This window comes from Phalacrocorax carbo, chromosome 27, assembly GCF_963921805.1.
Source record: "Phalacrocorax carbo chromosome 27, bPhaCar2.1, whole genome shotgun sequence".
Lineage (NCBI taxonomy): Eukaryota > Metazoa > Chordata > Aves > Suliformes > Phalacrocoracidae > Phalacrocorax > Phalacrocorax carbo.
In genome coordinates this window covers 3,074,456-3,088,017 of record NC_087539.1, presented here as the reverse complement: position 1 = coordinate 3,088,017, position 13,562 = coordinate 3,074,456, and the positions used below count along the sequence as shown (strand labels likewise).

At 60.8% G+C, this 13,562-nt stretch overlaps 3 protein-coding genes across 3 annotated transcripts; all 3 read right to left on the bottom strand.

Annotated features, from left to right (window-relative positions):
- Positions 1–201: 201 nt before the first annotated feature.
- Positions 202–2,156, bottom strand: SMAGP (small cell adhesion glycoprotein). Its single transcript, XM_064474204.1, has 3 exons — positions 2,082–2,156; positions 1,839–1,913; positions 202–1,742 (listed from the first exon to the last, which is right to left on the bottom strand). The coding sequence occupies exons 1-3, from the start codon at positions 2,110–2,112 to the stop codon at positions 1,570–1,572; spliced, it is 279 nt and encodes a 92-aa protein (XP_064330274.1). The 5' UTR covers positions 2,113–2,156; the 3' UTR covers positions 202–1,569.
- A 2,945-nt stretch (positions 2,157–5,101) lies between these two features.
- BIN2 (bridging integrator 2) lies at positions 5,102–10,792 on the bottom strand. Its single transcript, XM_064474201.1, has 12 exons — positions 10,597–10,792; positions 9,379–9,459; positions 9,161–9,215; positions 8,847–8,941; positions 8,574–8,669; positions 8,398–8,505; positions 8,222–8,307; positions 7,116–7,191; positions 6,794–6,876; positions 5,712–6,474; positions 5,476–5,556; positions 5,102–5,344 (listed from the first exon to the last, which is right to left on the bottom strand). The coding sequence occupies exons 1-12, from the start codon at positions 10,759–10,761 to the stop codon at positions 5,243–5,245; spliced, it is 1,791 nt and encodes a 596-aa protein (XP_064330271.1). The 5' UTR covers positions 10,762–10,792; the 3' UTR covers positions 5,102–5,242.
- Positions 10,793–11,358: 566 nt separating this feature from the next.
- Positions 11,359–13,218, bottom strand: CELA1 (chymotrypsin like elastase 1). Its single transcript, XM_064474202.1, has 7 exons — positions 13,179–13,218; positions 13,004–13,086; positions 12,802–12,902; positions 12,430–12,555; positions 12,202–12,338; positions 11,768–11,913; positions 11,359–11,685 (listed from the first exon to the last, which is right to left on the bottom strand). The coding sequence occupies exons 1-7, from the start codon at positions 13,216–13,218 to the stop codon at positions 11,404–11,406; spliced, it is 915 nt and encodes a 304-aa protein (XP_064330272.1). The 3' UTR covers positions 11,359–11,403.
- Positions 13,219–13,562: the final 344 nt, after the last annotated feature.

The window sequence follows — 13,562 nt, the reverse complement described above, 5'->3', positions numbered from 1 at the left end:
CTGACCTCACTCTAGAACGGATCCCTCGAAGCACTCCGTGCTCGCATTCGCCCGCCGGTTCCCTCCAGGAAGCTATGCAGCTGGCGTGTATCATGGGGTTTTTGGTTGTTTTTATATACACTCCAAGTAATCTTGGATTTCTTTGCACATTAGATCTAATCAAAGCCATGCTTTGGTGCCAGAAACACAATGCAACTCATGTTTGAACATTTCATTCGATGCTAACTAGGCTTTTAGAACGATGCTTAATAAACAAACTTCTTTTTTTTTTCTTTTGGTTTTATTTTTTTGAACTCAACCTGGTGTCTTGACACCAAAACTCCTTCAGGCTGTGGTTCGAACAGAGAGGCTGGTTACCATCTGTACGAGGGTGTGTAGCAACTGTCAATCACCACGCAAATTAGCTTGGTTAATGGGTTGTTTTATGAACGCATACTTCAAAAATGACTTGGGTATAATGAAGTCTTATTAGGGTTAAGAAGAATATTTCAGGGATCCTCAATGTTTTGGTTTTTGTTTTGTTTTATGAAGAAAAATATCAGATTCAAATATATTTTATCTTGAGGTTTCAGTTTACTCTAAATCTGTGTCTTGTATATGTTGTGTTTAACCATACAACTGACTGTTATGGAAGTTCAGCATTACGTCTCTCTCTGTATACACTGTGGTGCACTTAACTTGTGGATTTTTTTATACTAAAAAAAAAAAAAGTAGAATAAAGACTATTTTGAAAATTTGAATAAAGTAGCAGATTTGCATCAGACCTCAAATAAAACCCCTTGGCTCCTGCCCATCGCAAGCCTTAGGGTTTCTCCAGTTATTTCCTCTTTGCTGCTATTTTGCGAACTTCCTCTTTGGGTTGGGGATTGGGGGGGGGTGATTTAAAGGAGGAGCCGCCCTCGAGGCGGGCGAGGGGTGCCTGGAGCTGCTCCTCGGCCCCTCCGTGTGCGGGGGGCAAAAGTAGAGGAAAACTCGGGTCTCCGCCTGCCTGAGCCTACGTGTGGGTGCTGGAGCCGCCTCTGCAGACGAAGCAAAACCTGTTCCGCTTCTTGATTTCCCCGGGCCCTGCGAGGTCAGGCGCTTCTCGGGGCCGGGACGAGCTTCCCCCGGGGTTTGATGGCTACAATGGGGCTTTCTGTAACTTGCAGGATCCATCAGCCTATTTACCACGCACGCTTAACCTTAGCCTCCGAATGAGCCACGCGAATGACCCCTCCCCTAAATCATCAGCAGAATAACGTAATTGTTTTCTGAGATAAGGAAAAGAAAACAGCGACTCTGCACGCGTTTGTCTCTGGGCTGTATTAGAAAGCACCGGAGGGAGGAGGTCGGGTGGGTGCGGGCGGCCGTGCCTGCTCTCCTCCGCCGAGCTGAAGCGCCGCCTGCCCTCGGCCTGCTCCGGGCAGCCATGGGCAAAGCTCGGACACACACCTATTTATTTTTCCTTCCATGGTTGGCTTAATAAATTAAGAAAAAAAAAAAAAAAGTAGCTTGTAGATCCCCACCTCGAGGGAATTGAGGCAGCTCGGGCCCGAGCGCGGCGGGGAGGTGTGTGCGGGCGCCGGGGGCTTAGATAAAATACTCTTCTTTCTCTTTGGATGGAGCATCCTCCATCTGCACCGACACGTCGGTCTCCGCCACCGGCTGCTCGTAGGTGAGGTAGCTGCCTTTGTTTCTGTACAGGTAGACGATGATCACCACCAGGACCGTCAGCAGGGTGAGGAACACCAGCGTGATGACAACTGCCGGGGGAAAGGCAGAGGGAGGAGCGGGGTTTAGCCCCGAGCGGTCGGTACCGAGCTGGTAAACGGGGTGGATCCGGCGAGGAGAGCCCCTACCTGCGATGACCACGGTGTTGGCTTCCTCATGGACAGGTGGCGTGTGAGCCTTCTTCAGGGAAGGGGTTGTCAGCTCTTCCTCATTGAGCATCGGGAAGTGGGAGAGGAGAAGGTGAGCAAGGTTGGTCCCAACCTGGCTCTGAGCCAGGCTTAGCTGAGCGGGGCACACGGTGGCCCCGTGCAAGGCCTTGCCGAGGATTATACGGCATGAACAGCCCGGCAAAGCTGTCCTGGGACGCTCACCTGCAGTCAGAGGGGGCTGATCTCCTTCCATCGCATCGGCTCTGTCCAGGCGAAGGTCTGGGGTCCTTCAGAACTACCCAAAAAAGAGGAATAAAGGTGATACATTCACACGCAGCACCCCGAAGGGCACAGCCGCGGGGAGGGGGGGATGCTGGCGGTGCTGCAGCGCTAAGCAAAGCGAAGCTTTTATTCGGGCTGATGGAGAGGAGTGGGCTGGGGCACGCCGGGCTCGCGGGAAGGCGCCCCAAAACCCAGCCACCGACCCTGCAAGTCAGTCTCACACTTCCAGAGCTTCAAATCGCCCGTAAATCCTTGCAAATGCTCCGATCGGGGTCCTGAGGTCGATGCCGCAGCCGTAAGGTTTCGCCTGCAGCCGGGCCAGCAGCCGCTAAGCCGACCTCGGCAGCTCTGCCCGAGGTGGATGGACAACCTTCGTACCCCCCCCCTCACCCCGAAAAGCTGTTCTGCAATGGCTCCGGCGCTCGGGCACAAGTGACTCAGCGGCTCTGCGGCAGCGCGCCGCTAGATGTCAGGAGCAAATAAAATTTAATTTTTTTTTTTTTTTTTTTTTAAAAAAAAGGAAATCTAACCCCAGGAGCGTGGATGCGGAGCAGGGAGCCGGGAGCGCAGCCGTGCCGTGCCATCGGGATGCCTCTCACGAGGACGGGGTGACGCCAACCCTGCCGGCGACCTCCCGGATTTTGGAAAGCGGGATGAATTTCTAAGGATTTGGCCCTGCCCTGGTTGTCCCATGGTGCCCCTGTGACTCACGGCGCTGTCGGGTGTTTGCAAAACATCCCTTACAACAGCAGGTTTTACTTTCGAGCGCTACCAGAGTGCAAACATTCGGGCTTAGAGAGTCACGGGAAAAGTTCCCCCCCTTCCCAGCAGCACGCACGGACGGTCGTGGGACTCCTCTCCCACCGGCTGGGCACCGGGGCCCCGGGTCTCTGGCAGCTCCCCCAGAGCACGACAACTTCCCCCTGGACTCAAGCTCAGCCTGGGGCGAGTCACCAACTCATTAAACCCAGCTTTGCTTTAAACCCAGCTTTGCATTAAACACGGTTTCGCTTTAAACCCAGCTTTGCTTTAAACCCAGCTTTGAATTAAACATGGTTTTGCTTTAAACCGAGCTTTGCTTTAAACTCAGCTTTGCATTAAATCCAGCTTTGCTTTAAACTTCATTGGGCGCCTCCAGCAGCAACGTCGGGGCGTTGGGGAGCTACACACGATTTCCAAAGCCAACCACAACGTTCCCACGGAGCAGCAGCCGCTGCTTGGGTGGCTTTGGAGCAAGAAACGCGTGAAATTTCCCCCAAAAAGTAAGGTTGGGATTTAAGGGAAAAGAGGAAAAGGTGCTGCTTGAGGGAAAGGGAGCCGGTGCAAGCCGGGCGCCTCGGGGAGAGGGCTTCTTGGGAAGCGCTCGGCATTGCCAGTGGGAAGCACAAGCCAGTTCGGTGCCCACAGCACCTGCAAAATGGAGTCCTGGGACCCCCCCAAAGGTTATAACCAGATTTTAGCCGGGGGAAAGACTTGCTTCAGCATCACAATGTCAGTGGTGGTGAAAGCAAAGCTCCCCGCGTTGCGTCCCCGGGGGAGGGACGGATACCCCCTCACCGCTCCGGCCTCAGGATCCCGGGAAGGAGCTTGCCAAAACCAGCCGGGAAGGAGCCCCGTGCTCCGTGGCATGGAAAACCACGGGATATTTTGCAGCGCCAGGGTTACCTTGCCGGGCCGGGATCCAGTCGCCACGCTGTCGGAGCCTCCGGGCGCCCGCGGCGGCAGTGCCGGGGGGCTGGCGGAGGGGGGGTGACTCACTTCCCCAGCACGCTGGACCCGTACGGATCGCCATGTGTTTTTAAAAGCGACGCAGGGGTTGTAAAAAAAAAAAAACAACAACCCACATAATCTTCCTCATTCTTGCTCTCGGGCCAAGTTGCTCAAGAGCAGTTCCCACAGCGAACCCCCCCCGCCCCACAGCTTTGCTCCTCACAAGCTCCGTCGGGCGCAGCCCGGTGTCGGGGATGCTCAGCAGTGCCTTCGCAGCCCCCCATCCCCCCCGCCCCGTTCCCATTCCCATTCCCGGCAGATGGAGGGCGGGATGAGCAAACCATTCCCGCAGCCTGCGCGCCCCCATTTCTCCTCCGTCACCCCAGGACGGGTCTCCGGGGAGCGATGTGCCGCCCTGCCCTGCGAGCCGCTTGGCCTCCCCGCAGGGATTTCTGCTTTCTGGCTCTCGCCGTGGCAGGATCAGGCCTTTTCCCTTCCCGCTCGCCTAAAATCCAACTGGAAAACACCCGGCTGAGAGCCGACGTTTCGGCTTCTCCCCCAAACCAGCCGCACTTCGGTGTCCCTCGTGGCACGACCCCATTGCCCCCCGGTGCAAATCACCATGCCCAGTGCAGCCAAACCCCTCCAAACCTCCTGGGGAATGGTGAATTGGGGGAGGGGGGGTGTCACCCCAGGAGCCAACCCCCCCCCACCCCAGCTCTTACCTGTGCCCGCTGCGCCGGGGCGAGCGGCTGCCGGCACCATGTGCGGCTCCGAGTCTCGCCCAGGCGAAGGCGTTGCCCTTTTCCTGCCTCACCTTTCCAGTCTGGCTGCAACGATGATAAAAACCCAGAAATACCTCCCGCATTAACCCCTCGCTCGCTGGGGAGCCAGCCCATCGCCCGGCGTCGGGGCGGCGACGCAAACGCTTGCACCGGGGTGGCGATGGGCAACGGGGCTTCGCTTCGGCATGGGGGGATTTTGCGGCACAGGGAGGTAAAATCGGGGACGTTTTTGGGGTTTTTTTGTTTTGTTTTTGCAAGGCAGCACATTTTCCAGGAGCCGGTGAAACCGGCTCGACGCCTTTTTCCTGAGTCACAGCGGCGTTGGGTGCTGGGGGAGAACAGGGTGACAAACCGCTCCCAGACCTGGCTTTGGCCACTGTAAACCCGCGGGCAGGGACCCCCCGGCACCCCCCAGCCCAGCCAGTGACGGGCTTTTGCTGGACAGAGATTCGGGCCTCGCTGGCATCTTCACCCTCCTCTTGCCTCTTCTGCCCTCTGCCTTTATTTCAGACGGGGTGGGGGGTGGGAAGCGCGTTACAGTTACGGTAAAACAACTTTCTGCTGGTGGCACCGTAAGATGCCCGTTTCCCGCGCCGGGCGTTGGGCTCACAGGGAGGTGAGGGTCTCGGTGGGGTCCTGGGGGGTGTTTGCTGCAGGTGGGGGGTCTTGGCTCGTGTCCTGCTCTGGTGTCCGGGGACAGCCTTGCTCCTGGGGGAGACACAGAGGTGCCACCGAGCCGGGTAGGATGGAGACCTCAATTAAACCAGACCCAAGAAGGACCGAGTCTGGCTGGGGGGGGGTCAGGCTGGCGCCTCCCCCACCAGCGCCGCTGCACCCACCTCGGTTGGGGAGCCAGAGGGGGAACCGCTGTCCCTGGTGCAGCCACTTGACGCCGTGTCGAGGGCCAGATCCAGCCCCATCTGCCAGCAGAGGAGCATCATTTGCACGAGGCTGGATTTGCCCCATGGACCTCCCCGGCCCCATGACCCCTCACCCCCTCCGGCTGCCCCCCAACACAGCTTGGGTGCCTGAACAGGCTGGGCATCCCCCCGCCACGGCGCCAGAACTTTCTCACCTGAGTTTTGGCCACCTTTGTCTCGATGGCCATCATCTCCACGCTCTCCTCGGAGTCGCTGTGCTCGCCCGCGGCACCGCCGAGCCGGCACGGCTCCTGCCCGTCGCCCGGGGACGGACACGCCGGTGCCTCCGCTGCGGGAGCCGGGGCGTCGCAGGGGACGGCCGGGGCTGGGGACGGCGGCTGCCCGGGATGTGCCCGACCCTCGCTGCTGGTGGCCGTGCCGTCCGGCTGACGGGGGTCCCCCGTGGCTTTGCTCACCTCCAGCCCGGCCGTGGCTTTTTCTGGCTCCTGTGGCGCGGTGCCAGCGGCTTGGGCAAGCGCCTCGGATAAAATCAGCGATGCCAGGGAGGTGGCGATGCCCTCGGCCCCCACTTGCACCCCGCTGGCAGCTCCCGCTGGCTCCGGACACTGGCTTTCGGCGAGGCCAGGGGAGTCGGCGCCCGACTCCACGGCTGCCACCGATGTTCTCTGTGCATCGGATGGAGCTTCGGGGCTGGGGCTGGGCTCGGGGGCCTCCTCGCTGGAGACCGACGCCGTCTCCGACAGGGACCCACCGCTGGCGGGTGAAGCCGGTGGCGGACCCGGGACGGCCGCACCCAGCTCCCCGTTGGAGACGGCGTCGGTGGCACCGCTGCCCGCCCCGGGGGACTCCGCCGTCGCCTCCGCTTCCACCACGGGCTGCCAGTCCGGCGCCTTCCCCGGGCAGGGGAACATGGCCGGGGGGCTCACCGGCGAGGAGATGACCAGTGAGCGCCGGTTGCTGTGTGTGGGGAGGACAGAGCGGGTTAAGACCGTCTCCGGCACGTCCCACAAGCATCACCCTTGGGGACTCACGGCACCGCGGTGTCACCGCCCTGGCGTGCTGGTGATGCTTCCCCATCCAGCACGATAGGCAAACAACCCAAATTAATTAACCCAGCATCACCAAAGCGCCCTCAACCCAGCGTCGGGAGACGCTCACCCACCCCAGGACTATGGGACAGGGGCTGCATCATCCCTCTGCGGTTTTTTTTGGGTGTGGGGGAGGGATTTGACCACTTGAAGCCCCCCACCCCGCCGGACCTCGCCCCCTCCTTCACCTGGGGACACCTTTAATGATGAAGACTTTGCTGGAGTGCTGCTTGTCCAGTTTGCTCATCACCTCGTAAAGGTCATGGTTGAGCTGCGAGGAGAGCGGGGAGGGGGAGAGAAATGCGTCAGAGGGGTCCCCCCGGTGCCACCCATCACCCGGCAGCACCACGAGCACCCTGGAGCTGCTCTAAATTATTAAATTAAAAGAAGAGCGGCAAGGACTCGAGGCGGGTGTCCGGCGTCGGTGTAGCTGGAGCACCTGGGGATGGCTGCGAGACTGCTGGGGGGGGCAAGGGGAGAGGGGTTTTGGGGTGCTGCCTTGCCCCCCACCTTGCTCATCTCCTTGTAGAAGACGTCGCGGAGGTTGGAGATGTTCTGGAAGATGGTCACGTAGCAGGCGATGCGGCTGCGGGAGGGAAAACACGGCGGGAGGTGGGGGGGTGTCGGGGGGTGCCGACCCGTCTCCCGCAGGGGTTTGGGGTGCTGAGCACCCAGCCAGCGAGCACCCACCCTCCAGGGTGCCCATGGGGATGGGAACAGTGAATAAACCCTCGGGGTGAGGACACAGCGGGCTGGGACATTTGTCCCTGGGGCCGCCCTGCTGCAGCCATGGTGCTGCCACCTCCCGGCTCTCACAGCCGCCCGTGGCTGATGTCCCTCGGGGCTGGCACCCCGCCGCTGCCGCCGCCTTTTGGCAGAAAACCCCACTTTTTCGCCACCATGATGGGGGAAACTGCACCCACCCGCCGGCGCCCGCACCCCGCCCACAGCCCGGGGCTCAGTGACCCGTTTTTGGGGACCTCGTGCTCAGACGGTGCTTGTTCGAGGGGACCCAGGAGGGGTCGTGGGCAGGGGGGGGGAGGGCTGCCTTTGCCACCCCTCTGGCAAACAGGGGCTGAAGGTGCCATCGGCAACCGGGCAGGATCATTCCCAGGGGTACGTACCTGCCCCAGCCCCCGTGATGTCCCCCAGCCCCTGCAACACCCCCAGCCTCTGTAGTGTCCCCCAACCCCTTTGATGTCCCCCAGCCACACCATGTCCTAAGCCCTGCAATGTCCCCCAGACCTGCAACGTCCCCTGGCCCCCGTGATGTCCCCCAGCCCCTCTGACATCCCCCAGCCCCACAACGTCCCCCAGCCCCTGTGACATCCCCCAGCCCCACAATGTCCCCCAGCCCCTATGACATCCCCCAGCCCCACAACGTCCCCCAGCCCCTGTGACATCCCCCAGCCCCACAATGTTCCCCAGCACTGTGATGTTCCCAAGCCCCTGTGGTGTGGTCCAGCCCCTGCAATGTCCCCCAGCCCCACAATGTCCCCCAGCCCCTTTGATGTCCTGCAGCTCCTTTGATGTCCCCCAGACCTGCGACATCCCCCGGCCCCCATGATGTCCCCCAGCCCCTGCGATGTCCCCAGGCCCCACGCCACCCCCGGTACCTGCCATACAGAACGGGCAGCTCCTCCCGAAGGTCCCTATTCAGGTCTTCAAACACCGCTTGGGCTTTATTAAACTCCTCCTCGGCCTGTGGGGAGGGAAGGGGGGCTGTGGCTTTGCCGGCACAGCCAGGGCATGGGGGGCTGCGCCAGGCGGGGGGTGCCGCAGGAGGCTCGACCTTGGCGATTTTTGCCTCGTCCTTCTTCTTGGCGCTTTGCAGAGCTTCCAGATGATGCCGGGCGCTGTCGTAGTCCACCAGCTTACGGCCTCGCTTGGCGATGCGCTCCTGCGCGGGGGGCAAGGTGAGCCAGGAGCCGGCCCCCCGCCCTCCCCAGCACCGCATACGGGGGGTACCTTAAAGTCCCCAAACTGAGCCAGGTAGTTCTCCATCAGCCGCAGGGCCTGGTCGGCCAGCTTCGCCTCGTAGTCGTCCCACAGGAGGTCATTGCTCTGCGGGGCAGAAAAAGGGGGGAGGGGGGTATAATGCCTGGCTTCTCCCCCCAGCCTCCCCTCCAGCCGTACATGCCAGGCTCATCCCAAGGGAACCCCCCAGCTCAGCTCGCCGGCCCCCCACCCTGATGCTCGAAGGGACCCTTGGGGACAGCGGGGGCACGTCAAAGGGCTCACACTGGCGATGGCTTTCAGCTCCTCATGACCGTCCCAGTCGGTGCTGTAAATCTCCTGCAACGTTTCGGCCACTTTTCGGGAGCTCTCGTGCATCACTGCGGCCCCGCCGGGGGATGCGGAGATATTATTTATTATTATTTATCACTAGCCATTAATTATTAGTTTTTTAGTATTATCTATTATTCTTATTATTTATTATCTGGGGTAGGAAAATGTAGTGATGCTCAACCCCCTCCCAGCTCCTCTGCATCCCTGTGGTCCCTGTGGTCCCCACAGGGTTTCCCCGGCACGTTTACGGGGACGGGGTGCCGTACCTTTCACCGCGCCGAGGAAAGCCTTGAGGTCTTTGTAGAGTTTATTGCCTTCGTTCTGCAAAGCAACGTGGCGAGGGGACAGGTCAGGGCCGTCCCCGAGGGCTTGCGGTGATTTCCACGAGCCCGGCGGGGATGGAGGGACCCCAGGAAGCAGCGGGGCCATGGGACGGTACAGGGGTGTCCCCCCCCCCGCCCCCTTCCCCACTCCCCGGTGCGACCTGCTGCAGCTGGAAGTTGTATGCGCTTTGCTCAAACTGCTCATCTTTGGTTTCCACCGTTTTGCCCAATTTCTGCAAAACCTGGGATGGAGAGAGATGGAGAAAAGCCATCAGCCCCGAGCCCGGCGCTGCCCACCAGGCTCTGCCTCCCGCAGGGAGGGGGGTCAGCCCTGGCGAAAGCCCCCCTCGGGGGGATGCTGAGGATCCCCCTCAGGTGCTGAGGATCAGGCACAGCCAACGCCGAGTGGGGATTTGATATTTTTGGCACATCCCTTGGTGCTTTTATTTTTTAGAGGAAAACGGTGACTTTTTGGGTGCTAACCTACCACCCTACCCTATAAAACCCTGTAGGTGCAGCCCTGTGTACCCCGAAGCATCCACGCACGTGGCTACCCGTGCAGATGAAGCCCTGGGTGCAGTGACACCGGGCCCCGGTGACACTGTGACGAGGATGAGGATGGTCTGTGGCCAAAGGCTGCCTCCGGAGCCACCATTGCAGGAGCGTGGCGAGGCCGGGGCCATGTGGGAGGGAGCTTTGGGGTGTCCAGCAATATTAGACCCCCCTCCCTGGGAAGTGGCTGGAGCCTGGCCTGGGCTGATACAGCTGTGGGGGAGCTGAATTTAGCACCGAGCCCCAGCCCGGAAACCCAAGAGCGTGTGTGGTTTTGGGGGTGGGGGACCTCTGCATCACCCCCAAAATAGGAGTCACTGCCTGCTTTTTTGGGAGAGAAGGGGAAAGAGACATCTCTGAACCACCCCAAAACAGCTGAGAATCGCCCCGTTCCTGCCGCTTCTGGAGCCCTTCCCCCTCGCTTCCTGCACGGCCGGCGCAAGCTATGCCAGCGTTCCTGGGACCACCCCCACACGGGGTCCCACTGGGGACCCTCACCCCCATCCAGCCCAAGGGACCCCATGCCATCAGCACAAGAACCCCCATAACCTTCAGAAGGCGTTTTGGGTGGAAAAATCCCACTTATAGAGAACCCGGCAGCTGCCAAAGCAGCTTGGAGGCCTTTGGGAGATGTCATCGAGCCCAAGGCCTTGGAGCAATGATGACGTTGACCCAGAAACGCCCAAATTAACACTCTCTGAGCACCCATGGGTGCCGAGCGGTGCCCGTTGTGCCACCCCCTCAGTGCCACAGTGGTAAAAAATTAAAGAGTAAAACAAGATAAGGGGTTTTGGGGCTGGGCGTCGCGGGTGGGCATCGTGCCGTACCTTCTCCTGCGCCCGGCTGAACCGTTTCTGGACCTGCTTGGCGAAGAGCCCGGCTCCCCCGCTCTTGCCCTCTGCCATGGCTGCAGCTGGGTTCCTGCTCGCAGCCGCGCGCTGCGGTTTGATGTTTGCTACGGAGGAAGTTCGAGGCGAGGCGGCTGCCGGCATCCGCCGAGCACCCGGGCACCCCCACTGCACTGCCCCCCGGAAAGGCTCCCCCGTGTACCCAGCGGCCAAATGGATGATGGGGAACCTGCGCCCGCCTCTTAATTCTTCCACAAGCATCTGGTTTTGGGGTTTAAATTTGGCTTTTGGTGCGATTTCGGTGCTGGCTTTTTACGCCAAGTGGGGTTGCGGCACAGTCTGCTCCTCCAGGATGCAGCTGTGGGGTGAGGCGGTAACAGCCGCCAAGTCCAATGTCCTTCATTGCAGGGAAGGTCGGTTTTGGAAGAGAAATGGAGCTAGGAGCACGGGGAAATTCCGGCTGGATCCCCCCATATCCCCCCCGCACCCCCAAGGCGCTGCGTTGCTGCCCACGGAGGGCATTTGCATTTCCCTTTCCCTTTCCCATTAGCCCAAGGACTTTCCGGCTGCCCCGAGAGGGCGGCACCAGTTGCTTTTCCCCACGGCTCTTTCCTAAGGTGCGAGGAAGAGGAGGGACGTGGCCAAAGAGATGCTCTGGAATACGGGAGGGGAAAAGAATGCTGAGGCCTGGAGGAGAGAGGCTTGCCAGGCCGCGGGGCAAAGCGTCCACCAGCGGGAAGATGACGTCCATCGCCCGGGCCGGCGACCGGGCTCTTCTGCCACCGCTCAGTTCTTGTCCATCACCTGGAAGGAGAAGCAAAGCAATGGTCGAGCTGAGCAGGGATAGAGCCAGCGCATCGGTGCAACGATAGCGCCAGGTCTCAGCCCACGGCCGCGCGAGCCCCGCCGCCGCCTTACTTTCGTCATCCAGGAGATGTAGGCAGAGGCGCGGGTGAAGACGGTGGGTTTGTGCTCGACATTACAGCCCAGACTGGAGACGAAGCTGGTGACGCCGTGGACCTGGTACTGCCCGTTCACCACACAGTTCAGGGGACCGCCCGAATCGCCCTGCCGGACCGAGGAACCCGGGTGAGATGGGAGGAACGGGGATGGCGGTGGGATGCGGGAGCGGGGGAAAGCCGGGATGTACCTGGCAGCCGGATCGTTTGCCGTCACCGCCGGCGCAGACCATGGTGGGCTTGACGGTGGAGCCCCAGTAGGAGGAGCTGGAGCAGACCTGGTAGTCTACCACAGGCAGGTACGCCCGCAGCAGGACGCCGGAGAGCTGCCCGTTGGCTGCATGCAACCAAGCGCCAGTTAACGTGGCGCCAGCAAAGACCTGCGAGACTCGGCAAAACCCCCCTCACCGACGCAGGGCCCGTAGCTGCCACCGAGCCCCTTTTCCCACATAAAATCCCCCCCAACCTTGGCACGGCCCCAGCCGACACTGGGCACCTCCACGCCCAGAGCAAAGCCCTGTGTGATGCTCCCGGGACCCCAAAGGACTTAAAAACATCATTCAGCTCCCCACATTTCCCATGCTTTTGGGGTGATTTAGGGCCAGGACGACCTGTCGGCACTCACTGCGGGTGAGACCCCAGCCCGTGATGTAGCAGGGGTAGTAGTTGGGCAGGACAGACCCCTCCTGGGGCAGGACCGCCAGCTGCACAGAGCCGTTCAGGGTCGCGTAGCTGGACAGGCGGATCAGGGCGATGTTGTAGCTGGCGAGACGGGGGAGAGGGTGTTGCAAGGACCCCGCCCATTCCCAGCGACGCTGCCCCCCCCCCAAATCCCCCTCCCCATGTGCGTTACCCCCCAGCGACGTTGTTGCTGTTCCAGTAGGGATGGATGATGATCTTGCGCACGCTGAAGATCTGCTCGCTGCCATCCTTCGCGTAGAGGTTGTGATCGCCAGCCACGACACAGAATTTCAAGTTACTGCCAGGAAGGTGAGAAAACACAGGATCAGGCCATAAATTATTATTATTTTAACGGGGAGCTGGTATGGAAAGGGTCAGTGCGAGAAGATGCTCCCAGAGATGGTCCACGTAACCCCATTAAGGAGGACCAGCAAAGACCTCAAAGGACCGTTGCTCTCTGGGTTTCAAAATTTCTCTTTGAAGAGGTTTTTGGTGGAAACCATCTTTTTTATGAGCGGAAGGTGGGGTCGCTGTGCCCACTCACCGATCCACGCAATGGGCTGCCGTCATCACCCAGTTTTCCCGGATGAGGGACCCTCCGCAGGTGTGATGCCGGCTGCCACTGGAGTAATGCTGGAGGGAGATCTGGGGAGGGGGGGATGCGAGACGTGGGGGGGTCTCACCGTATGGTCTCGGGGAGACGAGGCCCCGAAGGGATTTGCTCTCTGACCCCGGGAAGGACCCACCTGGGAGGGCCAGGAGTGCAAAGGCGCCTCAGTCCCACCGACCACCCGCTGCACCCCATCGAGACCCTGCTCGGAGCAGCGTCCTGCGGGAGAGAATTACAGCGGGGGTGTGAATTGCAACCGGGGGGGGTCGTCATTAGCTGACGAGGCCACGGGCTTCCCACGGAGGACACACCGCAGCGGGTGAGGGCGGCGAGGAGCACGCGCTGCAGCATCATCCTGGACCACGGCGGGGCTTCGTCTGCGGCGGGGCCGCGCCGCCAGCGGCTTTAAATGGGACGGAGAAGGAGGGAACGGGAAGAAAACCAGGTGACGCAGCGCTGCTGTGCAGCCTTGGTCCCTCTTCCAAACCACACACGGCCCCAAAAGCCAGGGATGAAAAGCCCTGGGTGCCCCCCAGGCCTCCCTCGGCTTCGGGCAGGCGGCCCAAAGCCCCGGGAGATGCTGCCCTGCTCTTGCGTCTTCCTTTTCTGCACATCTCGGGCAACGCTGTCACGAGTTTCCCCCAGCCTCAAGCGCCGCAGATACCCCAGCTGCGGCTCTCGCCTCACACTTATCC

Bases quoted from the DNA above. Each gene is read 5' to 3' on its own strand.
- BIN2 (XM_064474201.1), bottom strand. From the start codon at position 10,761: ATGCCGGCAGCCGCCTCGCCTCGAACTTCCTCCGTAGCAAACATCAAA. The intron at 7,192-8,221 runs GTACCGGGGGTG...TCCCTCCCGCAG, and splicing joins CTGCCCGTTCTGTATGGCAG to CCGCATCGCCTGCTACGTGA. The intron at 6,475-6,793 runs GTGAAGGAGGGG...CCCCACACACAG, and splicing joins ATCATTAAAGGTGTCCCCAG to CAACCGGCGCTCACTGGTCA.
- CELA1 (XM_064474202.1), bottom strand. From the start codon at position 13,218: ATGCTGCAGCGCGTGCTCCTCGCCGCCCTCACCCGCTGCG. The intron at 12,903-13,003 runs GTGGGTCCTTCC...CCCCCTCCCCAG, and splicing joins TGCACTCCTGGCCCTCCCAG to ATCTCCCTCCAGCATTACTC. The intron at 11,686-11,767 runs GTACATCCCGGC...TCGGTCCGGCAG, and splicing joins GCAAACGATCCGGCTGCCAG to GGCGATTCGGGCGGTCCCCT.
- SMAGP (XM_064474204.1), bottom strand. From the start codon at position 2,112: ATGGAAGGAGATCAGCCCCCTCTGACTGCAG. The intron at 1,914-2,081 runs GTGAGCGTCCCA...TCAATGAGGAAG, and splicing joins TCAGCCCCCTCTGACTGCAG to AGCTGACAACCCCTTCCCTG. The intron at 1,743-1,838 runs GTAGGGGCTCTC...TTCCCCCGGCAG, and splicing joins CAACACCGTGGTCATCGCAG to TTGTCATCACGCTGGTGTTC.